Source organism: Penicillium hordei, assembly GCF_028827395.1.
Source record: "Penicillium hordei strain IBT 12815 chromosome Unknown utg000003l_segment0_segment0, whole genome shotgun sequence".
Lineage (NCBI taxonomy): Eukaryota > Fungi > Ascomycota > Eurotiomycetes > Eurotiales > Aspergillaceae > Penicillium > Penicillium hordei.
The window spans coordinates 3,179,402-3,206,367 of record NW_026623144.1 but is presented as its reverse complement, the minus strand read 5'-3'; the positions used below and the strand labels follow the sequence as shown (position 1 = coordinate 3,206,367).

At 49.0% G+C, this 26,966-nt stretch overlaps 12 protein-coding genes across 12 annotated transcripts; 6 read left to right on the top strand and 6 right to left on the bottom strand.

Moving 5' to 3' along the window:
* Nucleotides 1-1,060: 1,060 nt before the first annotated feature.
* On the top strand, nucleotides 1,061-4,862 carry N7537_006439 (chaperonin-containing T-complex subunit CCT8; the record flags this gene model as incomplete). The annotated part of the gene is made up of 11 exons (XM_056897496.1): nucleotides 1,061-1,725; nucleotides 1,806-2,046; nucleotides 2,113-2,137; nucleotides 2,197-2,242; nucleotides 2,297-2,360; nucleotides 2,410-2,441; nucleotides 2,494-2,552; nucleotides 2,604-2,640; nucleotides 2,800-3,021; nucleotides 3,138-3,508; nucleotides 3,577-4,862. 11 exons carry the CDS (start codon nucleotides 1,061-1,063, stop codon nucleotides 4,860-4,862), a joined length of 3,048 nt encoding a protein of 1,015 aa, XP_056753281.1.
* Nucleotides 4,863-6,003: 1,141 nt separating this feature from the next.
* Nucleotides 6,004-6,717, top strand: N7537_006438 (mitochondrial 54S ribosomal protein bL12m; the record flags this gene model as incomplete). Its single annotated transcript, XM_056897495.1, has 2 exons — nucleotides 6,004-6,249; nucleotides 6,388-6,717. The coding sequence occupies 2 exons, from the start codon at nucleotides 6,004-6,006 to the stop codon at nucleotides 6,715-6,717; spliced, it is 576 nt and encodes a 191-aa protein (XP_056753280.1).
* A 429-nt stretch (nucleotides 6,718-7,146) lies between these two features.
* On the top strand, nucleotides 7,147-8,713 carry N7537_006437 (uncharacterized protein; the record flags this gene model as incomplete). Its single annotated transcript, XM_056897494.1, has 2 exons — nucleotides 7,147-7,627; nucleotides 7,704-8,713. 2 exons carry the CDS (start codon nucleotides 7,147-7,149, stop codon nucleotides 8,711-8,713), a joined length of 1,491 nt encoding a protein of 496 aa, XP_056753279.1.
* Nucleotides 8,714-9,136: 423 nt separating this feature from the next.
* Nucleotides 9,137-10,129, bottom strand: N7537_006436 (velvet factor family protein; the record flags this gene model as incomplete). Its single annotated transcript, XM_056897493.1, has 1 exon — nucleotides 9,137-10,129. One exon carries the CDS (start codon nucleotides 10,127-10,129, stop codon nucleotides 9,137-9,139), a length of 993 nt encoding a protein of 330 aa, XP_056753278.1.
* A 2,652-nt stretch (nucleotides 10,130-12,781) lies between these two features.
* Nucleotides 12,782-13,003, bottom strand: N7537_006435 (uncharacterized protein; the record flags this gene model as incomplete). The annotated part of the gene is made up of 1 exon (XM_056897492.1): nucleotides 12,782-13,003. The coding sequence occupies one exon, from the start codon at nucleotides 13,001-13,003 to the stop codon at nucleotides 12,782-12,784; it is 222 nt and encodes a 73-aa protein (XP_056753277.1).
* A 493-nt stretch (nucleotides 13,004-13,496) lies between these two features.
* Nucleotides 13,497-15,458, bottom strand: N7537_006434 (uncharacterized protein; the record flags this gene model as incomplete). The annotated part of the gene is made up of 1 exon (XM_056897491.1): nucleotides 13,497-15,458. One exon carries the CDS (start codon nucleotides 15,456-15,458, stop codon nucleotides 13,497-13,499), a length of 1,962 nt encoding a protein of 653 aa, XP_056753276.1.
* Nucleotides 15,459-15,703: 245 nt separating this feature from the next.
* On the top strand, nucleotides 15,704-16,862 carry N7537_006433 (pre-mRNA-splicing factor SYF2; the record flags this gene model as incomplete). Its single annotated transcript, XM_056897490.1, has 3 exons — nucleotides 15,704-15,922; nucleotides 16,005-16,643; nucleotides 16,698-16,862. 3 exons carry the CDS (start codon nucleotides 15,704-15,706, stop codon nucleotides 16,743-16,745), a joined length of 906 nt encoding a protein of 301 aa, XP_056753275.1. The 3' UTR covers nucleotides 16,746-16,862.
* A 52-nt stretch (nucleotides 16,863-16,914) lies between these two features.
* On the bottom strand, nucleotides 16,915-17,949 carry horA (ubiquinone biosynthesis protein COQ11; the record flags this gene model as incomplete). Its single annotated transcript, XM_056897489.1, has 4 exons — nucleotides 16,915-17,336; nucleotides 17,391-17,731; nucleotides 17,790-17,844; nucleotides 17,904-17,949. The coding sequence occupies 4 exons, from the start codon at nucleotides 17,947-17,949 to the stop codon at nucleotides 16,915-16,917; spliced, it is 864 nt and encodes a 287-aa protein (XP_056753274.1).
* Nucleotides 17,950-18,262: 313 nt separating this feature from the next.
* On the top strand, nucleotides 18,263-19,112 carry yaf9 (YEATS domain-containing protein YAF9; the record flags this gene model as incomplete). Its single annotated transcript, XM_056897488.1, has 3 exons — nucleotides 18,263-18,295; nucleotides 18,346-18,370; nucleotides 18,424-19,112. 3 exons carry the CDS (start codon nucleotides 18,263-18,265, stop codon nucleotides 19,110-19,112), a joined length of 747 nt encoding a protein of 248 aa, XP_056753273.1.
* Nucleotides 19,113-19,788: 676 nt separating this feature from the next.
* Nucleotides 19,789-21,200, bottom strand: N7537_006430 (indoleamine 2,3-dioxygenase; the record flags this gene model as incomplete). The annotated part of the gene is made up of 2 exons (XM_056897487.1): nucleotides 19,789-20,151; nucleotides 20,229-21,200. 2 exons carry the CDS (start codon nucleotides 21,198-21,200, stop codon nucleotides 19,789-19,791), a joined length of 1,335 nt encoding a protein of 444 aa, XP_056753272.1.
* An 840-nt stretch (nucleotides 21,201-22,040) lies between these two features.
* N7537_006429 (uncharacterized protein) lies at nucleotides 22,041-23,635 on the top strand (the record flags this gene model as incomplete). Its single annotated transcript, XM_056897486.1, has 4 exons — nucleotides 22,041-22,200; nucleotides 22,265-22,602; nucleotides 22,679-23,156; nucleotides 23,217-23,635. The coding sequence occupies 4 exons, from the start codon at nucleotides 22,041-22,043 to the stop codon at nucleotides 23,633-23,635; spliced, it is 1,395 nt and encodes a 464-aa protein (XP_056753271.1).
* Nucleotides 23,636-23,800: 165 nt separating this feature from the next.
* N7537_006428 (uncharacterized protein) lies at nucleotides 23,801-26,115 on the bottom strand (the record flags this gene model as incomplete). The annotated part of the gene is made up of 6 exons (XM_056897485.1): nucleotides 23,801-24,253; nucleotides 24,315-25,207; nucleotides 25,266-25,660; nucleotides 25,716-25,771; nucleotides 25,839-25,992; nucleotides 26,045-26,115. 6 exons carry the CDS (start codon nucleotides 26,113-26,115, stop codon nucleotides 23,801-23,803), a joined length of 2,022 nt encoding a protein of 673 aa, XP_056753270.1.
* Between the last annotated feature and the right edge of the window lie 851 nt (nucleotides 26,116-26,966).

The window sequence follows — 26,966 nt, the reverse complement described above, 5'->3', positions numbered from 1 at the left end:
GAAATGGAATTGATATCGGGTATATGATGGGTAGTGACAGAGGGGTAGAGGTCTTTGAAGGTACCGATCTTTCATATCCAAGGTATTTGAGCAGTGGTTGGCATTGGTATAACAGTAGCTTGGTAGCTTAGTGTTTTTCCATAAATGAAGTCGGAGGCAGATGAAGCAGAGATAGTACTGCGGTAGGTCGCAGGAAAGCCGAGATAACAGCTTGATACGTGCGTCATCACTAGGGTTTCCGGTGCGGCCGTTTAAGAAGTTCAGAAAAGCAGTCCTAGCAAAGGAAGACAGTAGATGATGGTTGACTAATGCCAGACAAGCAAGGCCGACTGGTGGTAAGTGCTCGGTGATCATCCACAATAGCTCAAGTGGAAGATCAGCCAAGGCTGTTGGGCTTTGCGTGGTGACCATCCCGGTTGTGAAAGGGATCTACCCCTAGCTATTGCTTCACTTGATACCTAAGATGTCAGACTGGTCGGCTCAAAAGAGAGAAAAAAAGGTTGTTTGGTAAGAGTACTTACGGAGGCAAAAGAAGTGAAGATAATCACCGGTACCGTCTCAATAGAGACAGAATGTTGGATGAGAAGGAGAAGAGAAGAGAAAAAAGGAACAAGACAAGTCAAATACAGGCAAATATTACCGTTATGAGAAGCGGCGGTTTAGCCATGGCGGTCGAAGTATTATCTGATCTTGACGACCTCGGGACGTCAAACTACTTATGTAATGTCATTTATTGGAACCATGGGAAGATCGCGACCGTAGCCTAAAATCCGGTATATACTGCGTGCATATGTAGCCAAGAGATCTGACTTAATTGAAGAAGAAACTAGGATATTCTCACAGGGGGTAGAGTGGAGATTTTGGAGGTCCGATATGACGTTGCACACAGGCTGGTCACGAAGAATGGGGAAAGTGGCTGCTTATCGCCGTGTGGCTTAGTTCGACCTTCGACCTTCGACCTGTAACTTCCCGGAGAGGCCTGGTTTACCCAGATCCGTTGAGAGTTCTTTAATTCTCTTCTTGAAAACTTTTGCATAAGGGGCAAGACAGGCTCTCAACCATGCTCCGTCAAGCTATGGTGCGCGCTTTCCGCAGCGCATGCGCATACTCTTCCTTATCGCCGAAGCCCTCCACCCACCTCAAGGCCTCCTCGCTAGCAGCTCAAACGACACGCTCATACAATACTGCAGGGCCTCAAATTTTGACTCGTTGGGTTACCTCTATGCGCTCTCAGATCACATCCCCACGACATCCCCGACCCCAATCACAACTCTCATTCCGCACACTTTCCTCAAGCAGGCGCACCTTTTTCTCAAGCCGCCGATCCCCCTACCAACAAAGGCAGAACCAATACAATCGATTCCGAGGCAGCGCTCGCCAACCTATCGTCTTCCGCTTAGTGCAGCATGCAAAACCGCACCACTTTGTTGCGATTGGCGTGGGGATATCCGGACTTTATCTATACAACACGGAGATAGTGGAGATGACCGGTCGACGACGGTTCAACTGTGTCTCTCGTCACCAGGAGCTCAACATGGGCGAAGAGAGTTACCGCGAGGTTCTCAGTGCCGAGCGTGGGAAGATCCTGCCTCATACCCATCCTCTTACTCGTATGGTTGATGGTGTGCTACAGCGGTTGATCCCGCAGGTGGCTATTGAAGGCGCTGATTGGAAGGTTCATGTTATCAAGGATGATGGAATGGTTAATGCTTTCGTACTTCCTGGGTAGGTTTTTTCGGACTTATGGTGTTGATGCATGGGTTCCATGGTCGTGGACATGGCTAACTTTGTTTTGCTTCGCTTAGGGGAAAGGTATTCGTCTACACGGGTATCTTACCCATTTGCAAAGATGAGGATGGCTTGGCTGCGGTGCTGGGACATGAGATTGCTCATGTTGTGGCTCATCACCCCGCAGAGCGTATGAGCAACAGTTTCATTACGCTGGGAGCTGTGTTCGCTATCTCTTTCTTGTTCGATGTCTCCGGGCAGTTTTCTTCTTTCCTTTTGAATCTGATGTATAGCTTGCCGAACTCGCGGACGCAGGAGGTATGATTTCTTTTCTTTTCTCTTTTGGTTTTACTAAGTGCTCACTCGGCTATTTTCTACCTACAGGCCGAAGCAGACAATATCGGATTAAGTATGAACCCTTGAAGTTGAGGATCAACCTGTGATTCTATCGCTAACGATTGTTGCCAGTGATGATGTCCAAAGCCTGTTTTAACCCTGAAGCAGCTGTTAAACTGTGAGTCAACATGATAGAATGGGCAGCGTTTCGGCCTTTGCTGATAATTCCAAGATGGGCTCGCATGCATGCACAGGAGAAACAGGCTCCTCCGCAGTTTATGTCCACTCACCCATCGGTAGGTTTGGAGAATACTTATAAAGGGATCATAACTAACTCACTAGTAGAGTTACAACCGAATGGAAACCATTCAAGGATGGTAAGACCTTCTCTCCTGCATTGACTTATTTGTTACTAATTCGACCAAATAGGCTTGACAAGGCCGAAGCAATCTACCAGGAGAATGGGTGCAGCTCTGTCGAAGGATACAGTAAGAGCTTCATTTCTTTGCTCCATATACCGAATTGCTAACATCTTCTAGTGCCTGGTTTCCGAACTGCTTATAATTCGCATATCTCGTATTTGAGATGATCAACAGAGCATCCAAGTCGATAGTACGTTGTTGGTAACTGTATAATAGCATTGGCAAATGTACCAATAAACATTCATGAAAGATAAAAGCAATTAACAAATATAAAACTAGAAGGATTAAAGATTGTATTGTCGCTGATCTATAGTGACCGCCAAGCATCTGGGCAACTGGTGGGCTCCCCCTCGTGCAAACCGAGCAAACCCACCACCGCAGCTCCAAAAATTGCCCGGCACAACAGCTCCATCCACTCCCTCACATTTAACCCATTTGATATCCAGTCGCATCTCCTTCGGACGCGACCTAATATCATGTCGCTATCAATTCCCGGTCCCTCCCAGGCGGGGCTCTTCAAGCCCGGGTACCAGAGGTGAGTTCAAAAAGTCGGGAAGCCCGAAAACCCACTGCAATAGGGACCTCCTTATCTGGCGCCCCTCCAAAAAAGAAGCAACGCAAATTGACTGATCTGTTTTTCCTGCCTTATAGCCACGATGCCGAAGATGGAGCCGTTATCCGTAACATCGAAGCCTGCCAGGCTATCTCAGGAACCGTCCAGACTTCCCTGGGCCCCTATGGCCGCAACAAGATCGTCATCAACCACCTGCAAAAGATGATTCTGACCTCCGACGCGGCTACCATTCTTCGTGAGTTGGATGTTGTCCACCCCGCTGCTAAGCTGCTTGTGATGGCGAGTCAGCAGCAGGATGCGGAGATGGGCGATGGTACCAACTTGGTTATTGTGTTGGCCGGTGAATTGTTGAAGAAGGCAGAGGAGTTGATCCGTATGGGTCTCAAGACGAGTGATATTGTTTCCGGATACGAGAAGGCTCAGAACTTTGCCTTGTCCGTTCTAGAGGGTATGTTATTCCCATTTATGATTGGTTTATCGATATACGAATGAGGGAATGTTGCTGATTCCGTCTAGAGCTCGAGGTCGACAGACTCCAGGATATGCGATCGGCAACAGAATTGAGCAAGGCTCTCCGCACAGTGGTGGCCTCCAAGCAGTCCGGCACGGAGGATACTTTGGCTGCGTTGGTTGCGGAGGCGGTTCTGGCTGTGTTGCCCAAGAACCCCATTAACTTCAACGTCGACAACGTGCGCGTCGTTAAGATCATGGGTGGTAGCTTGGAACAGTCGAAGGTGGTGAAGGGTATGGTCTTCCCCCGGGAGCCCGATGGAACTATCAAGAAGGCCACCAAGGCCAAGGTCGGCGTTTTCAGCTGCCCCATCGATATCAGCCAAACCGAGACCAAGGGCACAGTTCTCCTGAAGAATGCTCAGGAGATGATGGACTTCACCACGGGTGAGGAGGATCGTCTGGAGGTTGCCATTAAGGAGCTTTACGACTCCGGCCTCCGTGTGGTCGTTGCCGGCTCCACCGTTGGCGACTTGGCCATGCACTACCTCAACCGTTTCAACATCCTTGTTATTAAGATTCTGTCTAAGTTCGAGCTCCGCCGCTTGTGCCGCGTTGTCGGTGCCACACCTCTGGCTCGCCTGGGTGCCCCCATGCCCGATGAGATGGGCCAGATTGACATTGTCGAGACCACCGAGATTGGCGGTGACCGAGTGACCGTCTTCCGCCAGGAGGATGCCAACGCCATCACCCGCACAGCCACCATTGTCCTGCGCGGTGCTACCCAGAACCACCTTGAGGATATCGAGCGTGCCATCGACGACGGCGTCAACGTCGTCAAGGCCATCACCAAGGACCCCCGTCTCGTGCCCGGTGCCGGTGCCACTGAGATCGAGCTCGTCGAGCGCATCTCCCACTTCGCCGACCGAACCCCCGGTCTGCCCCAGTACGCCATCCGCAAGTTCGCCGAGGCCTTCGAGGTCGTCCCCCGCACACTCGCCGAGTCTGCTGGTCTCGATGCCACCGAGGTTCTCTCGCGTCTGTACACCGCACACCACCGCACCACTGCTCCTGGCGAGTCATCTTCCGAGGAGGATGAGGAAGAGGCTAGCTCGTCTGAAGATGAGGAAGCATACTGGACTACAGGTGTGGACCTTGAGATTGGCGACTCCGACGGCACTCTGGACACTGTCGAAGAGGGTATTCTGGATCTTATGGCTACAAAGATGTCTGCGATCCGTCTGGCCAGTGAGTCTGCCCGGACGGTGCTGAGTGTTGACCAGATCATCGTCTCGAGACAGGCAGGTGGCCCTAAGCCTCCGCAGGGTGGAGGTGATTGGGACCAGGACTAAATTTTTAAAAAAAGGAGCGATGAGGGTCTGGATGCTGTTTGATAATATGAGGCCTGTAGATCTTCATACGATGATATGCTTTTTAAGAACTATACGTTATAGACTCTCATTTTCTTCTGCAATGAAAAGTAGCCTAGAATGGCTGCTATGCAATTGCACTACAAACTATTTCCGGCAATTTAACGGCAATAGCACGGTGATTACTATTCAACCTCCGCGGTGTTATCCAATTCATATAAAAACCAACTTTGATCTTATCTTATAGAACCTACCAAGTTTCAACTCAACTGTGTCACTCACCATGAACGAAACAAGCCAAATGGCATTGGCGCACTTTTATTTTTACTCATTCCTTTACGGCCAACGTTATCCTTGCCGTCCTCTTCGCTATACTTCTATTTGTACCTATGGCAGCTATTACGGTTACGCCTTGGGTATGCTTAGTGGCCTGCTCTTGGAGCTTTTGGCAACGCAACACATTCCAAAGTCCAACTTTCACATAACCGAGCAGATAAAAGTTCATATATCATGTGAGAGGCTGCCAAATGCATCAAATATGCATCTGTTTCCAAGGTTGTTCTTTTCACTCACATCCCTCTGGAACTGACTTGAGATTTATATTATTGAGTCACATTGTGTTTACTCAAGCGCTGCGATTACCCACATTTCTAAATTTTTATCACCACCGTCGGCGGATATTTTGTCGACAATCATCGTCATATCCCGTTTCTGGTTCCGCCCGCTGGATTTCCGCTGAGGTACCGGCTGAAACGGATAGAATTCCTTTGCATGAGAGACACAGTGGAGAGGAAGACAATGCGAATTGGTATCAGGGAACTTCATACATTTGGTATATAGGAATGAATGGATCTCTTGGAATTGCCTATATTTAGATACCATCCATGGATATATTTTATAACTACCAAAATTGGATGACCTAATCAAATATAAGAATGGATGTGTAATTTTGTTGGCTTGATAGATTTAGGATGCCTCAGGCAAAATAAATCACGTGCCACTCCCAGATTTTCCTCGAGTGTTTCCTTTCGGTCTTGATATCAACGAGCCGCGATTCTAATCCCCACCACTTTTCTCTAATTCCCCTTTCTCTCGAGCTTTCCGCCCCTTTCTCACCTCCGCCATGTCCTTCTCCACCCAGGCCGCAGCCCGCTGCGCCAGACAGCTCTCCGGCTCCGTCCGCCCGTCCTCCCTGCGCATCGCGACCTCCGCTACATACCTCACAGCCCGTCGCACACCCAGCAGCCGGCGATGCGAATCCACCCAGGCAGCCCCTGCTGCTGCTACCAACCCCAAGATCTCCCAGATTGTCGACCAGATCAGCACATTGACTCTGCTCGAGACTGCCGATCTGGTGTCTAGCTTGAAGGTGTGTTTGAGAATCTACACATAACCGATGAACTTCCAAACGAGACATGCGAACTCTGCATATCTCCCTCTATCTACATCATCGCTCTACTCAATTGAGGTACTTTTCTGAACTATGCTGATCAAATCTTTTATACAGACCCGCCTGAACATCCCCGACCTCCCCGTCGGCGGCTTCGCCATGGCCGCTGGTGGTGCCCCCGGTGCGGCCGCTGCCGTTGAAGAGGAGGAGGCTGCTCCCGCCGCCGCCGAGAAGACGCTGTTCAACTTGAAGCTCGAGTCATTCGAGCCTACCTCCAAGCCCAAGGTCATCAAAGAGATCAAGACCATGCTCGGCCTATCGCTGGTGGACAGCAAGAAGTTCGTTGAGTCCGCGCCCAAGATTCTGAAGGAGTCTGTGCCCAAGGAGGAGGCAGAGAAGCTCATCGAGACGTTCAAGGCGCTCGGTGCCAAGGCGACTATGGAGTAAAACAGCTGTGTTATTATTTAGACACGGGGAGGAGATAGATTGGGAAGAGAGTCGGGGAAGATGTTGTTGTTTTGGGTCTTTTTCTCCCTTTTCCTCTCTTTGGGTTTTTGCTATTGAGAGATCTTGTTAAGCATTTATTGTGTTTGGCCTGGCAGATCAAGGCAAAATGTACATTATACGCATTGTGTTCTGAGACCGTCTGGTACAGAGGGCTCGTTTGGTTAATTGATGCATTTAGCATATCGATGCTATTCTATTAATTTTAAAATCAGTAAATATCTTTGAATTCTAGTTTTGGCGTATGGTCAAATTGGTAGATCTAAATACCGGAGTAGCTTCGCGGTGAAGTTTCCCGATCTCCAGATGTTCAACCAGAAAAAACCTCCCCTCACCTACTACCTCCACCATTTGCCCTCCGCACTTTTTTTAATGGCTAGACCACTGGCTTCACCGTTACAATGGCGTCAATTACACCAAGCTCTCTGTCCGACATCCCACGCCTTGCGTCACCAACGCGCGCAAGCTTGCACCGCTCGAGCTGTTCCCAATAGTAACACAACTACGTTGAAACGACCCTTCCATACCACTCAAACTCGATCAGCTGTCAGGCCATCTCGCAAAGCACCATCTGTTCGAAAAGAAGCGAGGGAGGGGATACCCCGGAATGTGTTGGTAGCCCGAGGCGGAGTGAAACTAGACCGTGATGGGTACTGGAATAGTTATTGTACTGCGCATGTTGAACCAACGCTGGCCGAGTTTAAGCAATTCACACGCCAACTTTATGAGACTTATCAGAACTTCATACCGCCGGGTGTCAACGTGGCGACGTTCGGGTCTGTGGGTGAACAGTTGATCAGGCTATCGCACTCGCAGCTCCCTTCCGCAAGTCTTGTTCGGAGTATCTCAATAGGTGAGTTTAAGCAAATTACTATATACGAAAGACTACGCATTGGATATCGTGATATTAACCATACGCTTTGTTATAGATGTTGACGCCGTTTATCGAATCGCGCTCATTCTTGCGGATCTTCAGAAAGGCCAGTTCGTTTATCAATGGGCGCTGACCAGCTGCGCAAAAGCGAATTCGCGTCGAGCCCTTGTCGAACTCGTGAACCGGTATATCAGTACGGAAGGTGTGGACATTTATCAGAATACCGAGTGCATAGCGAAAGTCAAAGACTTGGCTCTCAAAGATGAATTCCCCCATGCCATTATGCTATATGCCAAACTGCTCATCTGGCGTGGTGAGAATGCAGAAGCCGCCCGGCTTCTAGAGCAGAAAATTCTACCATATCTGCAACCCACTCGCAAGTACCCTCCCCTTTGGGAGGATATAAAGATGTTGAACAACTTTGATTCGCCCTGGCGGATGTACGCTGTTGCTGTTGAGAAGGAACAAGGTCTGGCAGGAATCCAGAGGGCCACGCGCCGGGCCGCCCTGGAGTTCCACGACCCAGTCGCCATGACCGACTATGCTATCTCGGTGTTGGAAACGGAGGCCGCCAATAAATACGAGGCGTACGAGTCGTACATGGCCGCCGCTGCGTTGGCGGGACACACCCCAGCCTGCTTTCACCTTGCCAATTTCTATTACCGCACCTCTCAAGGCGAATTTACCACCGAAGCAGAGAGAAACGCCAAGGAGAGGGAAGAGGCCAATGCCGCGCGCAGCGCCTTGTTGAGACGATTTGAACCCATAGCAAATTGGGTTTATACGTTGTTCAACCAACCCATGGATCGCGAGACATACCGCATGCTCGCGATGGATTGGTACGAGCTTGCTTTTGATAAAGGGAACAGTGAGGCCGGGTATATCCTGGCTATGCTCTTCCGCGAGGATGGCAATATGGAGAAGAGCCGTGAGGTGTACAAGCTTACTGCTGAAAAGGGACTTCCTACCTCATTGTCCAAGAAAAGCCTAGTAGAGATGAAGGATAAGTGGGAAGACCAGACCTTCAACCCTGGTCTACCTCCTAAGCTCTTGAGACTTGCCTAGATGGTCTAGAACTGTTGTGCGTATTGTGTGTATATCTCTTCTGTACATTTACTTTTTTTTTTTTTTTTTTTGCCTATATCCCATTGTGTATCATCGCAATGTTTCTTTTTGGGCCATGATTGACACCTTTTCTTCTATATATCCCTCGCTCCCAAGCATTCGTGTCTCATGTCGCTTATTCCGTGCTAAATTGACGGAAAAGGAAAGTAAAAAAATAATCAGAACTGTCGTTATGATTGGAAAAAAAAAAAAAAAAAGAAGAATCGAATGCCATCACTGTTTCATCTCCGACTCCAAATCCCCTTTCCTCATGCCAACCCGACACAAAGCCATTCACAGACTCCAAACCAAAAAGTTATTGGAACCATGATAGTATCAACACAACAGAGGAAGAGAAAGGATTCCCCAAGAACCCCGAACCGATCACCGCCTTTTCTTCCCCTTCCCCTTCCCATGCCCTCTCGTCTTCAACTCCACAAACCCAAGCTCCTTCAACCCCTCTGCAAGAATGGACGAATCCCTCATCCCAGGAAAATCCTTCGCAGGATACACACGGAACGGATCAGACCACGCCTCCGCAAGGATTGGCATCGATTGCCCCGTATCCTCAACAGAACCCCAATTCATCAACCGGAACTGGAGCCTGTAAAGGCCCGCCGAGCGAATCGAGAGATCCGCGAAGATGAAAAAGGTAGCCGGTTGGTGGAGGCGCGAGGCGGCGTGGTTGTAGGGGTTGGGAGGGGGGTTATCGAGATGAGGATCGGTTATGAAGGATGGGTGTGCGGGTGCAGAGTTGGGGTCTGGGTCTTCGTCGACGTAGAAGGGGGACATGAAGGCTTTGCCGGATAGTAATGGGGTTGAGTAGTTGTCGTCTGTGCGGGCGATGCCGTCTGTTTCCCGTTCTCTTTCTCGTTCGCGTTCTCTATCGTGGTTCCGATCCCGGTCCCGGTCTTGGTCTCGGTCGTGATCGCGCTCGCGTGAATTTGTTTCTGTTGGTTCGGCCCATGGCAGAGAAGGCGAGACGGGGAACAGTAGACAGCCCACTGTGAAGCGGGGGTCTTGGAGGAGATCCCGGTCATCTTGCGAGTTGGAGTCGAAGTCGGTAAGGAGGATCTGCACGATTGGGGGAGGGTCGACTGGGCGGCGGTCTCTGTCGCCTGCGCCGCAGGCTCGTGCTGCGATGGGCTGTTGTCGGATGTGGAGATGGTATCGGGATTGGGTTGATGGTCGTCTGGGTGGTGGAGGAGGTGATGGTGATTTTGGCTCTGGTGAATGGTGAAGGAGCCTGTCGAAGCCGTGTGGCATTCTATAATTCGCATTTCGGTACTGTGGTTTTGGGTCTTGGTGGGTGGTGGCTGAGATAGAATTGAATGGGTGGATGGCAGCGCTTTTATCTGACCAGACGGGGCTGGGCATGGCCGTGGAAGAACTGCTGTGTCTAGATAAATTTCGTGGTCAGAATGTGGTTCTTGTTCGAATATCTCTCTGCGTTGTGTAACCTGTCACAGATGTGACATGGGAAGGAGCGATTGTGTTCGAAATCTCAAAACCAAAGACATCGCATCAGGACGGACCACTGACAGATAGAGGTGGTTCAATCGACAGAAACAAAAAGAGAGGGACTTTACTGGGACTCCACGTCGTATGTCCAGCTCCGGTGACTATCATAGTCACGGGCATGGCTCGAAGTTGGGTATGTTCTCTCTTCATATGGGTTGTAATAACCGCGGGCATTAGAATTTCCCGGGGGTTGCTGATATGTTCGCAGAGGGAGTGCTTGTGGCATAGGTTGTGTGTTTATGTAGGCATTGTCGGACGAGAGCATGTATCGTGAATCTGCGCTTCTCTCCGGAACAACCAAGGCAGGAAGCCTTGGACCAATGGGCGGCGCCCCGAGTATAGGGCGCTCATAGCTCGTGCTCTGTATAATCTGTCGAGGTTCATGTCTGTATGGATAGGGCATGGGTATCGAGCTGCGATGTTGAGTGCGGGGGACCGAATCGATGTATGGCCGTTCCGGTGTGGAATTCCCACATTGCTGTGGCGGTGGCCTCGACATCTATCGGGGACTTGCGCAAGTGCCAACGGGTGGTCCTTGTGTTATAGTTTAGATATTGCCGTATTCGGGTTTGTTTCAGATGAGGGAGGTATCAGTGGAGGCATTGAAATATAACCCACGAAGCCAGATAATCAAAATGAGAAAAGAGTCAATGTCCCAGGTAGAATTATGTATGTTGGGAGTGGAAAAGAGAAATAGCATGTCAAAAATGCATATCCGGTCAATGAAGGCATCTGATAAACGAATGCAGCCGGTTAACAGCAAGGCCACATGACACGATTTTCGGTATGGTCCTTTTTTTCTTTTTCGCTGGCTCTGAGATTGGATCTATACTTCCCTCGGAGGGATTCGCTCGCCACCAATTTTCCTCAGGAACTAGGGGGAAAAACGTCAATAAGCAAAATTGAAAACACCCCTGTCCAGTTTCCCCGGGCTATCCAATCACCCGAAAGCTGGAATATGACAGGGACCCGGTGGGAACGGCACCAACAGGATACTCCGTACTTTTCCTCGGGGTTTAATAGAAACACATCTTGGATTAATGCTCTACGATTGGCGCTGTATCCACTGATGATGAGAAAGGGAAGAGCCGGGGGAACGGGCCGAGCGGGTTTTGCCACGAGAAAGGGAGACCAGTACTAAGTGGGTGTCTGTGGACAGACATGGGTGTGTGGGCTGTGCCTCCATGAGAATGGTGCGTGGAGCTGGCTGAACTAGGGACTGCTCCCTGGCAGAAACTGGCGGGAATCTCTAATTCGAAAGACGGTCAGGATATTGAATATGAGTGGAAGTCGTTCTGCATTGTGGAACTCGCGTGTACAACTGGGAAGAGTTTCCTAGGAACCGAGGTGCTTCGAAGTATCTCGTGTTGCAAGTGTACAGGTCGCCTGTTTCCGACCTATAGGGATAGCGCGAATGGGGCGTAAAAAAAAAAGGACAAAGTAACAAAGACCTTGCGGAATTGTGCCTTTTTGCGAACCGGTCGGTCTACGGAGTTGCAGTGGGCCACAATTTGGACTATAGGGGGACACTATCGTGTCTTAGCCCATCCAAAATGTGTAAATAGTACAACGTATGAAGTATTCCGTATGGAGTACGGTGTAACGGGTCTTTCGACGGAGAAAACTCAGACCTCCGCTTTATAGAGTACAGGAGCGCAAATTTGCCGGATGCTGACCGACAAGCCTTTGGGGCAGCTGGTATCAACCCGGTTTTCAAATCCCAAGTGGCTGGAGCTGGAAGCTGCAGTGAGGCGCGGTGATTGGCGTTCGACCGTTGCTTGGCAATCCTTTAGACAAGGATCTGCCCCCCTCCCCCCACACTGGGGAATTTGGAAGCTGTGTTCAGGACTCACAATGATAGTGGGCTTGATAGGTATACGATGTAGTCCCGGGGAATAGATTTCGTAGTAAGTGGTAAGCTTTTCGGAGGAAAACCCAGAAGCATAGAAACCGGCAAGTTCATCAGATAGCCTTCCTGGAATTCAAAGTCAATTAACATTCTCGGATAATGCTCTTACCATTGCACCCGCTCGTGGGCCACCCAGTGGGCTTTGACAATTCCAATTGGGGATGGGATAATGATCGTTTGCTGTCAGATCCATCGGCGAGGCAGCTGCAATTTGGTGAAAGCGAACGAACTAAGGTTAGGTAGACGGAATGGGTCCAAGCGCTAGAGGCAATTAATTGTCGCTAAGAATAATGGATCCGAGAATTGTTCCTACATCATATGTGGCGCTTTGCCAATGCTGTGGGCCATTTTTGAAGATTTTGCAGCCCAATGTTGGAAGAATTCGTCCAATGGAATTGGAATTCTTCGAGCAATTGCAGGAATTTGTCAAGGGTGACCCATTTGAGCCCTGAACATCAGCAGATGTAGGAACTAAGACCTCTTGGGCTTCCACATTCGTTCTCATGCGCCGATTTTAGAGACCAGATCATAACGATGCAATGCTTGCTTGGTGGATGAGCATCAAATACCCTATGATGTAGGCCGCGAATCCACACGAGTCAAAGATTTTTCTTGTATGCACCCCTACGTCGAAGTGTGGCTGCGTTGGCTGTTCGTTGTGGTTCCGGTACAATAACATGACTGCCGCCTTGAGAGCCTTGCAGATCTGCAGTTGTTGCGTGCTGCAAGAGTGCAATAATCCAGGTCTCCATGTGCTCATCGCCACACAGCCGGCCAGAATAGGAAGAGATTTCCGACAAGCCGCATTCATAGCAAGCCATATCCAAGACTTCAAAGGCTTCGAAATCAAATGGGTGGCGTCCCCCCATCTAAACCGACGATCCTGATGTTGAAAATGGCGTGGGTGGCTTGACTCCCTGTGTGTAAAATTCATCTCAGTGCATATCACTGGTAAACTGATCACATCTCCAAGGACACCGAGACAAACCGAGCTTGGATCATGACCCTAGTCGACTGCCGATCAAAAATTGCTGATTGGGAGGGGTATATTCAAGGGTACGGAGGTCTCCATGGGACTCTAGACGAAGAAGTAGAATATCGTAAAGCTTTTTCTTATTGAAGATATGAGTGATATTGGAGATGGAAGAGTAGCTGAAAAGGACGTAACAGGCGACTACAGTGTTGTGGTACATCTCGATTCTGCCGAAGCACATCACCGCTCAGTCATATCAACATCCCATCATATTCATCTGTTCGTCAAGTGAAATTTTATGCTTTCATGATTTCACGGGTATTTCACATGCAGGGAAACACTTAGTACTCTAGATCTGCACTTGGATCTACATCCAAATAGTAAGGTCCCCAGCAATTTCGAGAATGAGTGCGTGTGCCACTAGGATAAAATGTTCGCTCAGGATTGGCTGACAGCGTGAGATGCATCAAGGCACCAAGAGGGCCATCTGAAGGTGCTGGTCCACTGTCAATGACCCCGGTGTCCTGCCCAACGTAAAGCCCGAGGAGTTCCCCGTAATGACGGTCCCAAACCACGATATAACCTGACGGCTGCCATGGTTCGTCTGGTCCATACCGCATATCCATGCAGCCGACTTGCATTAAATGTAAGTTATCGACCCCCATTTGAGGAACTCCATGAATGATCAAACGAGCCCGAATAAGGCCTAGGGTGGATGGGGTCATAGGCTCAGAAGAATCACGCAGCGCCGGAATTTGGGAGTTGGAAAATTCGATCGGTGAGTGTCCTGGTACCCATCGGAGTTCAAGCGATCCAAACTTGGAGTGGAATTCATCAAGCCGTGCCGCATTGTAATCAAGATGAGTGGCTATCTTTTGGGATTGTCCGTCGTGGTCATTCAACAGATCTACGACCCTCCCCAGCGTAGCCGGAGACTTGGAGCAGCCATGAGCATAAAGTTCTGCATACAACTGCCCTCCATGATCAGAATCAACGGATTTGTTATCAATCTTGGGCAAAAGTTGATCATCAAATGCTGCCCAGGTTGTTTCTGAGGGATCCAAGGCCGCACTGAAATGGCTTTGACTTTCAGGGCTCCATTGAACACCTATCCTTCGATCCATGTCCTCAAGGCAAAACCCAAGCAGTTCGAGATAGTCCTCTCCCCTCACTAGGTCAGGTAGTGCCTCACCCACAACAGGATCATCAAGGAGGAATCGAATATTCGGAAACTTCGCAATGAATGGCAAGTTATCACCACAATGTTGAGAGATATCTTCCAACCATTTCGCTGCTGTTTCTGATTGAACATTTTGGACTAGAGCCAGCACTACCTGATAGGCAGCGATGCAGCTTTGATGGCTTTTAGGCTGAATATTATTTAAAAAAAGAGACCAGCATCTGTGCAGCACTTCATCGTTCCCAAGCCTAGCAAGTAGACAGATATAATCCTGGGCCTTATTATCAGAATTGAATCGGTTGCCAATTTGATCAGTTGACTGCGCCCAGAACAATGTGTCATGCAAATTGTGATTTTGTGCCACAAGTTCTCCTTCGCCTGTAATCTCAGCAAGGATGGGACTAAGATCGTAGTATGGGTCCTCAAAAGCTTTGCAGTCAAGTGCCTCAGAGCAATATCGGACTACCCGCAAACTTTCCTTGAGACTTAGGGCTGGAAAGCCCATCTGGTGGTGCCCATCCAAGCAGTGCCTGAGATCTGAAGTCGAAAGATCAAAAGATGCAAAGTATAACGCTATAGTGTACATCCCAGGTTGGATAGGAAGCTGGAGGCGCTTCAGCCTTGCAAACAAGTCACGTAGCACAGACAGGATTTCTGCTAGTGTGTTTTTCCGTTGACAGCGTCGCAAAGCGTGATGTAATGGCAAACAATTACGAGTCTGCAGGATCTCTGCTCCATGTCTGTCGTTGACATATCTCTCAATTAGACTCCGCAAGGATGAGACATCGGTAATATCGCTATTGGCATCCCACAACAACTCTTGGTTCCGCGCTGTAAGCCCTTTGAGGGAGGTCCACAACGGCGGAGGTGGAGTGTTGAGTTTCCAGTCGGTGGCAAAAAGTCCACGAAGGTGCCCAGATAAGACCTCGTTATTATTCGATTCATGGATTGGCTTAGTTGAATCTGTTAGGGCGAATCGAAGCAGTTCAGATGGTGATGGGTCATGGAGTCGTTTGATTGTTGCAGGATAGATGCTGCGCACCGATTGACGTGACAATACATTCCCAGTGTTCAGCTGTCGCCTTGATTGCAGCAGCAGTAACCGAGTGTGCAACGGTCTCATGTTGACTAAAGTAAAGCTGATCTGAGATGTGGAGAACCTCGAAGATAAACACGGACCGATAAGGGGTTAAGTCTGGGGTTTGACTGGCAGATTAAGGGCGGTGTGAGAGGCGGTAATGGACCGCATTCGCGCTTTTATTTCGTCTTCAAACCAGCTTCCATTTATTATCAACTTAGCTGCCAACAAAATAACCACCGCTTTCTATCCATAGCTGCTGTTGATCTATTGATTAACCCGAGGAAATTATGGTTCGAACCAGAAATGCGGATAAATCCGCGAAGGACGAGGCGAGCCAAGAACAGTCCATTGAGCAACCGACCGAGCAACCGACCGAGAACACGAGCGAATTGCATGTCACGACATCTGAAAACAATGACGAATCTCAACCAGAAAACACAAAGGATGACGGTGCATCCAAAGCGCGCGAGCGAATGAACAGGTTCAAAGCCCTGCAGGCTCGAGCTGTAAGTAGTCCTCAAAAATGACTTCCGCAAATCAATAGGATTGGCCAGTCCTACCCCATCACATAACTGATGCAGCATATAGAAATCTGCAACGGAGCGCAACCTAAAAGAGACTGCGGCTGAGTCCCAGCGTCTGACTACGGACCCGGCTCTGCTAAATACATTGTCCCGCAAGCATGCATTCGCCTCCCACAACCTCCTCAAAGCAGACACGGAAGCTAGCGGAGAAGATTTTGAGCGCAAGCGCGCATGGGACTGGACAGTCGACGAATCGGAGAAGTGGGATAGGCGCATGGAGAAGAAGCAACGCCACCGAGATGACGTGGCTTTCCAGGACTACACTCAAGATGCGCGGAAGATTTACAAGAGACAGTTGAGGGAAATGGCGCCGAACTTGGAGTCCTACGAAAAGGATAAGCTTGCTGCGATCGAAAGAGCCGCGGCTAACGGCGATCTCGAGATTGTGGAGACAGAGGATGGTGAAATGATTGCAATCGACAAGAACGGTAGCTTCTATTCCACTGCAGACTCGACTGGATTTACGGAAAGCAAACCAGATCGGGCTGCTGTTGACAGACTGGTCAACGATATCCAGAAGGCAGAGGAGGTGCGCCTGAAGAAACGCAAGGAGCGCCGTGGTGGTGATGATGACGCGGATGTGACATATATCAACGAGAAGAACAGGCAGTTCAACCAGAAACTCGCTCGCTTCTACAACAAGGTCAGTGTTCCCTTGCTCTGTTTTTGTGTGATCGTTTCGCTAACATTTTTCTAGTACACCACCGAAATTCGGGACAGCTTCGAGCGTGGCACCATGATCTAATTTGAATGTGAAATTGATTGCGGTATTTTACATGAGTGGAACTTCCGAGCTATACAGCTGTACTTGGACAAAGCATCAATCAACAAGCAGAGATCCAGCACATTTCCCCCTCTGCCCCAAAAAAAACATTGTTTTACAAACATACACATCACTTGATCAGCCAACATACCTAAAGCATCGTCTTTCGCCAGGCTTTTGTTGCAAGTGCCTCAATCTGTTTTGTTCCGACTGCACCCTTGGTGGACTCATCCTCCAATGCCTCGACCACCGCTTCGCTGACGATATCGGCCTTGAGGGGCTTTTCGGCCATAGCCCCGAGGAACCCGAGCTTATTCCCGAGGAATGTGTTGAGCTCTGAGGCAACAAAGCCACCCATTGCAATTGGCAGCGTGAACTTCCGACTCGAGTCATACATGAAGCCCGGGCGTATGAAGACGCTTCTTAGGTCCGGAAGTTTGGATGTGATAGTTGCCTCTGCTTCTCTTTTAGTACTGATGTACCTAGCCGGTAGGATCGGTGACCCGGCCGCCGCAGAGATGTAAACGAAGGTCGGAACATGTTCATTGACGGACTCTTTGGCTAGTGCAATTGCTAAATCACACATGTGTCAGCTTTCGAAACAGACTTTAGAACTCTTGTACACACCAGAATCTCGATTCATCAGCTCATAGGTCAGCTGTTTATCTTTCTCCTTTGGCTCCAAAGCCTCGCCTTCTTGTCTCGTTAAAGGGTTCTGGCTTCCAAGCTTAGATGTACTAAAAGCTCGTTGAAGGCCGCTAAGAATTGGTTCCCTCCCTTGCACAACGCCTTTGTAGTCGGCTTCCAAAAGAATTCCCATTGAGTGGACAACAGCAGAGGCACCGTGCAAATGTGGCTTGTAGCTCTCTGGCTTGAGGATATCGGCCTTGGCCCATTCCACGGAGCCTGCCCAGCTAGGCCGTTCCCGAGAATCGGTGATTGTGTCCCACCGAGGCTCACCAGATCGACTAGACAATGATCAGCATTTCCCTCTTCTATAGATCCATACATAAGCGGGAAGGCTACCTTAATGATATAACTGTCCATCCCCTTGCTGTTGCGGCTTTACAGATCCTGGATCCTGGAATAGCTAGTCAGTAAAATGGTATTTCTATTTTGCCCTGGATGGGCATCACAAACCCAAAAAACCACTTCCTCCGGCGACGACTAGTCTTTTGGTCGACATGCTGTAGCTTCGATAGCTCCGGAGATGATATCACTAAGAACCGGAACAGTAGCCCAGGGTATTTAGGCTCGCAATTGACACTTCAGAGCTGAGCTGAGGAGGTCAATATCAAAGCTATCCAACAAGCGAAACAGTGAAATAGTTCAAGGTAATTGTCTCTTGACTAGAACTTTGAAGCTGCATTCGGCATCATTCGCCTTCTTGTCGGGCCACTTGAGCCACGCCGGATTATCCTTTTTCCCGCGACTTTCTTGCGCCCTGTTCTGGACAATCCATTCCCGTCTGTTTCTACAATCTACAATCAACTTACAAGATGGTATCTGCCACAGGAAACAAGCGCGTCAGGGTAAGCTTCAAAGCCTGGGAAATTTGGAAATCAACCTAACATGCTCGCAGGGTGTCTCGGTGTTCCGGCCATTTGGTATGTCCGCAAAGCGCGCATCATCGCCAACAGCCACAAGCTAACAAACCCAGTATTTGGCAGTATAGCGCACCCCTTCGATCCCGAGAATAAGCCTCCAAACTGTCCTCCAGACCACACCCACAGGTGGGAGATATTCGTCAAGGGAGTCAACGGCGAAGATATCTCCTACTGGCTAAAGAAAGTCCAATTCAAGCTGCACGAGACATACGCCCACAATGTGCGCTCGATCGAGCAGTCTCCCTTCGAAGTTTCTGAAACTGGCTGGGGTGAATTCGAAATTCAGATCAAGCTCTACTTTGTGGCCGAGTCAAACGAGAAGCCGCAAACATTGTGGCATAGTCTGAAGCTACACCCTTACGGCCCAGATGCGGAGGGAATGAAAGAACGTCGGGAAACTGTGATCAGCCAGAACTATGAAGAGATCATTTTCAATGAGCCCGTTGAGCCGTTCTACGAGATCCTCACCGGAGGCTTTGCTGGTGGTCAGCCTGGCAAGAGCAAGGGAAAGAATACCAAGCAGATTGGAAATGGCAGGACAGCGGATATTCCGATGAGTGATGCGCCCGGGAACCCATACAGTCGGATGACCGAGAGGAAAGAGCTTGATCGCATGGCCGGGGCCACTCAGACAGTTGAGCAGATGATCAGGGAAGAGAAGGAACGCTTGATCGAGCGAGAGAAGTATCTGGCCCAGCTGCGAGAGAGTGAGGGTGTGCCAGCCAACACGAAGAAGCGGTGATTGCTTCAAGCTCCTTTTAAACCAAGAACCACCCAGGCCATTGCCGTGTGGTTGACTTTTGAGCACCCCGTCAGAATGTGCCTCTCCAACAACCCTCATCACCCCGGTTCAAACGATCCTCAGTACTGGGACTTTTTTGAGTGGCTGTACTGCCCCGAACAGTCGAAGTTCGTGTCTTTACGCTGATAATCGCCTGGCCACAAGATCTAGCCTGTCTGTTTCCACCCAATTCGTCACAACTATTGCATTGTATGCCAGCTACGATCAAAAGAGGCTCGAATATGTGCGTCATCGCATGTTTGTGCCTAGGAATCACATTGGGCCCTTTTCTCATTACTGCAAGCTGGAACGTCGCAGACTATCCTTCAGGGAGTCCTGGGAATGCACCGGGGATTCCTTTTAAATCATATTCATACCAAGTTTGCAAGAAGCTTAACTCGGGTGTCTGCCACTTACCTGGGAAAGGGAAATCCTACAAGGATACAGTCCTATCGCTGTTGATGTACCCCCAGGTCTCCGGGTGTATCCTATGCTAGTTCATGATATGATTCTCTGTTTAGGAAGGCCATTTTGAACAATAGTACTAGTGGCAACCAACCAATATCAATCTACAATATGGAAAGACAAGTCTATATCACAAAATGTTCGTTCAATCATCGCATGTCCATCTGAACATCTAGCACTTGGCATCTTGAACCGTATCTCTGGTCTTTTTCAGGAAGGGTATCAGATCCGTACCACCAGTCCCAGCAAGCTTAGTCTTCGCGCCTCCTTCTTTCATTTGAGAGCTGGCCGTGGCTAGATTCATTTTGCCTTTCCCCTGTTCAACTGGATTAGGCTGCCTCGACGCCATGATAATGTATCGAGTGACCATCTGGATGTGTGTATCACGGAAAGCTTTGAGCTCATTCACAGCGGCGTTGTATGCATCCTTCAGCGGCTGAACCGGCGAGTCCAGTATAAACGGACGAACGTTAGCTCGATCAGATAGCTCTTCAAGAAAGCGTCTATGTGGACCAGGCATGTAGTCTCGCATTTGCTGTATTTGGTGTTAATATTTATTCACACATGTCTAGAGATAGACATCGAAGACCGATATCGCGTTGGTGTTCTTACCTGAATAAAACTCGGACCACAAGCCTGCTTCCCATCCGTCGCAGAGTGCTTAATACCAAGGAAAATATCAAGTGCTTGAATCAGCGAGCTCTGTGCATTACTCCCACCACTCAACTGGAGCCAATTTTCCGGTCGTTCCACTCCATCGCTATCACCAATATCATAATACACACCATTGGGAAGACCAGCATGACCCATATTCTTACTGCCAGCCAAGAACGGCCGCAGCTGGTGGAAGAAGACAGTCGGCTTGTTATGCTCGTACATCCTTTTCAGAGTCAATGTGAGGTCACACAAACCGTCGGCGAACCTGCACAAGAGGGCAGTGAGTAGGTCTACGTCGTTGGCAGTAACTGACTTGAAGGCGTCCCGCATCAACGAGATGAGCTTGATGCCTTTGGCTTCAACGGCGACGGAGATCACCATAAACCATTCCTCATCTTTTGTGCCGGTAAAGGAGGTTTGAACGTGGAGGTTGTCTGGGTCTGTGATGTCTGCTTCTGGGTGGGAAGGTATGAAGTTCCATAGTGTGAGGCCGGCGTAGGTAGCGCAGGCAGGAAGCTCGAGGTGGGCTGATATCTCAAGGAATGGTTTTGAGATAGAGGGGGGCAGTCTCTGTTGACTGGATGTTAGGAACGTCTTTGAACGGAAAGGAAAGGGTGCGTGGGTGCTCACGTCTTTTGGGGTCTCCCCTCCCCAGATATAGGCATGGGCGAGATACCCCATGATAACACATGCTCTTCGCCATTCTGGTTCTGTCTGAAGATGCTCAGTCGTGCAGACGGGCATATTATCGATTTTCTCGCGGATTTGGCATGTTTGGATGAGGGTTGGGAGTTGGCTGGCTATATCCTCCCAGGTCTCGTAATAGGGGTTTGAAATCCTGGCTAGCGGAAGGCCATCTGAGAGAAAACCCTGCTCGGCATAATCTTCGAAGAGATCATTGAGGGTAGCATCTGTTGATTGCAACATCGTGGATGATGGATCGTGGAACAGTGTGAGGGAGGGAGGGAGAACAATGTCTGGCGTGGTATGAACAAAGACGAAGGGAAAAGACAGCCTTTGAGATTTATAGTGCAAGAATAGATTTAGTGCTATATGGCTTCATTATTGAAATATCTTACTGCATCGGCTTGTATCGGGCCCATTTAGTCAAGATATCTATACAACCCGGAAGATATCCGGATCTATCTCCGTCTTCCGTCTCTTCATGGATAAAATAACCGTGCGACATGAGCCGTAGATAGGCTTAGTTCTGCTTAGTTCAACCTTATAGGTATAGAAAATGTTTGGAATGTAAATTCATTTCCTGCCAAATCAATAAAAAAATAAAAAGATAAAACATAAAAAAATAACCGAAACAAATCCTTTCTGAGTTCGATGTTGCGGTCAAGACTAGATGATTCTGTTTGGTATCAAACATTTTGATTGTTGTTTGTTAGCTGGTCTGCATAGAAGGCAAGTCATCTGTAAATATGGATGGCGTCATAATGCAAGGCATGGGAGATAGACGCAATGTATCCTTTATGTTATACATCGGCGAGATCATAAAATAATATGCAACGATAGCTATGTGGACCACTAAGAAAGAGGATAGAGACGGATCGGGGGAGACGGAAACGGAATACCATCCGGGTTGGTATCGTTGCATCTCTTTTGAAGGTCCCTGGTCTCCGATTCGGTACTTTCCTTATAAAAAGCAAGTCCATTTCCCGATTATCCTCTTCCCCCTCGTTCTCAGTTGGTTATAACTCAAATCCCGCCTGACTTGCTATACCATATTCGACACATCTCATAGCATTTATCACCAACATGACGGGTATCAAAGTGTCTAAGCCAGTCTTCCCTGCAGAGGCAGCATCGCAAGAGTATGCTGCGTCTCTGGACGCAGCGGATCCTCTGCGCGAATTCCGTGACCAGTTTATTATTCCCTCCAAGGCGAATCTTGCGACAAAGAAGCTGGCGAAGCCAGGTGAGAACGATATCCCTGCGGAGACGCGAGATATAGTTTGATTATTGCTAACAAGCTCATGTAGGTCTCTCGTCAGAGCTAAGCACTTACTTTTGCGGTAACTCATTAGGTATCCAGCCCAAGGCCGTGTCGAAGTATATGGAAGCCCAGTTGGATACTTGGTCCTCTATCGGTGTCTGTGGACACTTCACCGATCTTGAAGGTTCACCATTGAAACAGTGGCAGCTGCTATCTGAACAGGCAGCTGCTTCAATGTCCCGCATTGTCGGGGCCGCGCCTGAAGAGGTCGCTGCCATGGGAACGTTGACTACCAATCTTCACCTGTTGCTTGCAAGCTTCTACAAACCGACTGAGACGAAGAGGAAGATTCTCATGGATTGGAAGGCATTCCCCAGTGATCATGTAAGTGACGATCTACAATGGAAATGATCCTCTCGGGATCAACATTGTTAGAATCAACCACCTAACACGTTTATAGTATGCAATCGAATCACAAATTGCGTGGCATGACCTAGATGCAAATGAGAACATGATTCTGATTGGCCCAGATGAGGGACAACACGAAATTTCAACGGAGAAAATCCTGTCCTATATCGACGAGCATGCGGAAACCGCAGCGCTGCTTCTTCTTCCCGGTATCCAATACTACACTGGACAGCTCTTTGACATCCCCACAATCACCAAGTACGCCCAATCAAAGAACCTCATCGTTGGGTGGGATCTGGCACACGCATATGGAAACGTGGAGGTGAAGCTGCACGACTGGAATGTCGACTTCGCAGCTTGGTGCACGTACAAGTACGGCAATGCTGGGCCCGGCGCGATGGGTGGTCTTTTCGTGCACGAGAGACATGGTCAGGTTGATTATAGTGCTGGAGCAGATGCTCCCCAGTTCCGCCACCGCTTGACAGGATGGTATGGTGGTGATCGGTCGGTGAGATTTAAGATGGACAACAGTTAGTTTCTTCCTATTCGTGTCGCGCGTGCATATTCTATCATATGCTAACCACCAGCAGAGTTCAAGCCTATTCCCGGAGCTGGAGGCTTCCAGGTCTCCAACCCTTCAGTCATTGATCTGACCTGTCTTTGCGCGGCTTTATCTGTCTTCGATCAGACTTCCATGGCCGATCTACGCCAAAAGTCATTGAAGCTGACGGCGTATCTGGAGTTCTTGCTTCTGAAGGATACCGACGAGGAGACCCGTCTGTTTGATATTATCACTCCATCAGATCCCCATGCTCGAGGTGCTCAACTAAGTGTTTTGCTCAAGCCTGGATTGCTGCACAAGGTAGCAGAACGACTACAGAATGCGGGTATCATTTGCGACAAGCGGGAGCCGGGCGTTGTTCGTGTGGCCCCAGTGCCGTTGTACAACACTTTCTCGGAGGTGTTCAACTTTGTCAAGGAATTCAAGGGTGCTTTGGCCTCGTCGTAGTTGATAAATAATATTATGAAGAAAATGTGGATAAATGTCGAGTACGATAATACAATGCACCGTGAATAAAACGCCGTGGACCTTTCGTAGCTGTTCAATCTCAGGATGTCAGACAAGATAGAGGGTTAAAGATACACAGGAGCTGAAGCCTGCTGTTGCAAGCCCTTAGAAATTCCCAACGCTTTCCCAGTTATCACCACTGCGCAGGAACTCCTGCCCCTGAGAAAAGAAATTGGCAGCAAGAATAGAGAACTCGTCATTAGACATCGTCATATTCTGTGGCGAGAGTAAAGGGTTTGCTGAGTAGTCCTGGCTAGGAAAGGTGGTATTGGCACTGAACGGCTGAGATTGAATATTTGGGGTACCTTGATCCTGGACACTCAATCGGAATGGCGGAGGCAAAGGCGACGTCTGAGATACTTCTGCGCCTGCAGAAGAGGAACCGGCATAAAGTGACTCCCCGAATAGACGCCGAGCAGAGTCTGTGTCGCTGTTGGATGAGTATTCGAGGATTTCCCAGAATCGGGATAGGTCGATTAGGAGGCTTTGGTTTTGTGCGCCTGGGTCTGGCTGGTAGGTTGCCGAGACAGCGTCTTCTAGTCGCTGTAATCTATGTGCCTGCTGACATGGTTAGATCGCTGTTTTACCCGAGGGGAACATAGAAGATGAAGGTTCATACCAATCGAGCCATATGCGGCCACCTTTCTCCCATGGTTTGCACAAACTTGACACACTTGGCGAATCTTTCACGTTTATGTTCTCTGATCGTCGAATCGTCCGTGAAACTGAGTTGCAGCTCGATTGTAGCGACTACGGCGGCGCTGTAGCCTAGCAACGGATCTGATACTAGAAATGACTTTTCTTCAAAACAGTTGATGAAGTGGATGATCCAGGTTGTATGCGAGGAGATCAAGTCCGAGGTATGCTGCAAGAAGATCTCTGGGATAGTACTCCGGAAATTGCGAAGACTGAGCGAGAGAAGCAGTGGATGATTGAGCAGACACAGACTGGTATGATATATGAATTGATTCAGAAACCACGGACCCCAATATTCACGGTGCGTCTGTAATTCTTCGAGAGAGCGTTCTGCGAGATTGGCTGGTTTGAACCGATGAAGATATGGCATGCGAGTCTCGAGATCCATTTGTAAAGCGAGAATTTTCGAGTATTCGGAATGAGGAGACCATGGTGGGATATTGCTTGGACGTCCGTGAAGGCCTACGTATCGTGCTGTCCGTGCGAAAACTTCGCTCAGCACTACCACATATGCAATGATTCCCTCATCTTGCATGTCACTTCGCCGTATTTCGCCGGTGGATGGTCCTGGAGAGAGGAAGCGAGGTGGTCGTGCCGGGCTTTTGGGATATGGAGGGCCTCCGGCTTGTGGTATGTCCGGGATTGGGAAGTCACCGCCGTGTAGTCGTTTGAGAAGACATATACTCCAGAAGCAGCGTCTGCGTTCTTCGCGGACTATGTCGCTGGTTGATGAACGAGGCTCTTGTCCGAGATTGGCACATTGTGCAAGGTTCATTGCTAAGCTGCTGTGGATGCTGGAACGATGTGTATTGCCGTCTGATAGATATTATTAGCTTACGTTTCAACATAAATGTTGGAAGCGCTAGAATCGTACTCGTGAAGTCGACCAAGCTTAGAATACATAGACATTGAAGTGTCGAAAGCTCCACTGGCCCTTCGGAGACTCTTTTCATAACGAGGCCCCGAGCAACCTCAGCATAGCTATTTATCAGGCTCGTGGAATCAGCTCTGTTGCGGTGAGCGTATGAGAAGCGAAAGGCAAGTGCTAATATAGCAAAGAGAAGCTCCGTCTCGCGCGTCTGTATAGTGGAGAGAAAGCTATCCCTGTAGAAAAGAGGCAAAGGCTGAGAGTCACAGTATAGCAAATATAGCTCTGCAATAGGAATAATCTCCTCCCATGGTGGTAGTGTTATAGATGAGCTTGGAATCGATAATGTCACAGACGGAATATGGGATTCTGTGGGTCTTTGCGGCTCACCCCTCGAGCTGCTGCATGTTCCTACGAGTAAGTAATTGCCCGAATAGGGATGCTGAATGTTCTTACCCAAGTACATCCAAAACCTCTCCCACTTTGCTTTCAAGGCTTCGCAATCTATCTTCCTATGATGAGATCAGTATTTGGATAACGTCGGTGGCGCTTGCATTGAGAGATAAAAGAAATACTCACCAAAACCCGAGACGTTCGAGGGTCTGAATCATTGGGCCTTGGGCTCAACTCGGGAAGTGGCCGACGCCTTTCATCGGCGTATAGACATTGTTGCCGTAGTCTGGCACATAAAGAACAGACCGGCTGCTCTCCGGGGCATTTAGCTTTCTTACGCCTGGGAGATTGGTTAACAGCTATCTTCTTAAATAATTCGAGGGAGATGATACCTGCAAGGCTCACAGGCCTGACGAACCCGCTTGGTGGGTCTGTCTGAATAGGTGAAACTCTCGTCTTCCATTGTTATATATGTGAGAGTCAAAAATCAGGACGCACGGCTCTCAATAAGGACAGTCATACTAGGAGCATGGATCGGGTGTTCCAAGACTCCAATTGACCGAGTATATCAAAATATAGATATTTTCAGTGCATGCTCATGCTTCAAAGGATATACGGATCTCAACGAGCAAAGCCGTATATTATGACCTGGACTCAAGAGTTACTAGCCAAATTGGCCAGTGGATATTCCGAGGCCCAGGGTGTGAAGCTGCTGAGTCATCAAGTGTAAAGCAGGGCACGGGTGGATGCGGGCCGTGGGGACGCCTGGGCTCCGGGGCTTGTATCCTATGACTTGTTTCGCACAAGCGGTAGTCTCCAAGCCCAACACAATTTCACGTGTTCTAGATATATAAATGAAGTCATACATTTGGAACTGCAAATATGAACTTTTCCAAGACTATGTTGATTGTGATCACTGCTATGTTTGAGATTTTCAGAGTCCCCAGATCTTGCCGCAGGAGTATTAAACAATCGGGCATAGACTACATATGTATAATGGCTACTGCAGAAGGTAGAGTACAAAGCTCTGTAAAAGAAGATCGAAGATTGACCGTCTCCTGTGTATGCCTGACCATCCTTGGAATAAGTAGCCCAGGCAAGTAATGCGTCATCCATTTCGAGCTTCGCCGAATAAGCTATCTCTCAACTGCCGTAATATGAGCAACGGCGAACTCAATGCTTGGAAAGTTACCGCTACTTAGATGCTTAGCAGGTCAGCTCGGATTCAGCTTGCTGCGAGTCATAACGTAGCCGTCTCTATTCTATCAAAAACAGTACACCCAACTTGGGGCGAGGGATCCGAACAAGTACTTC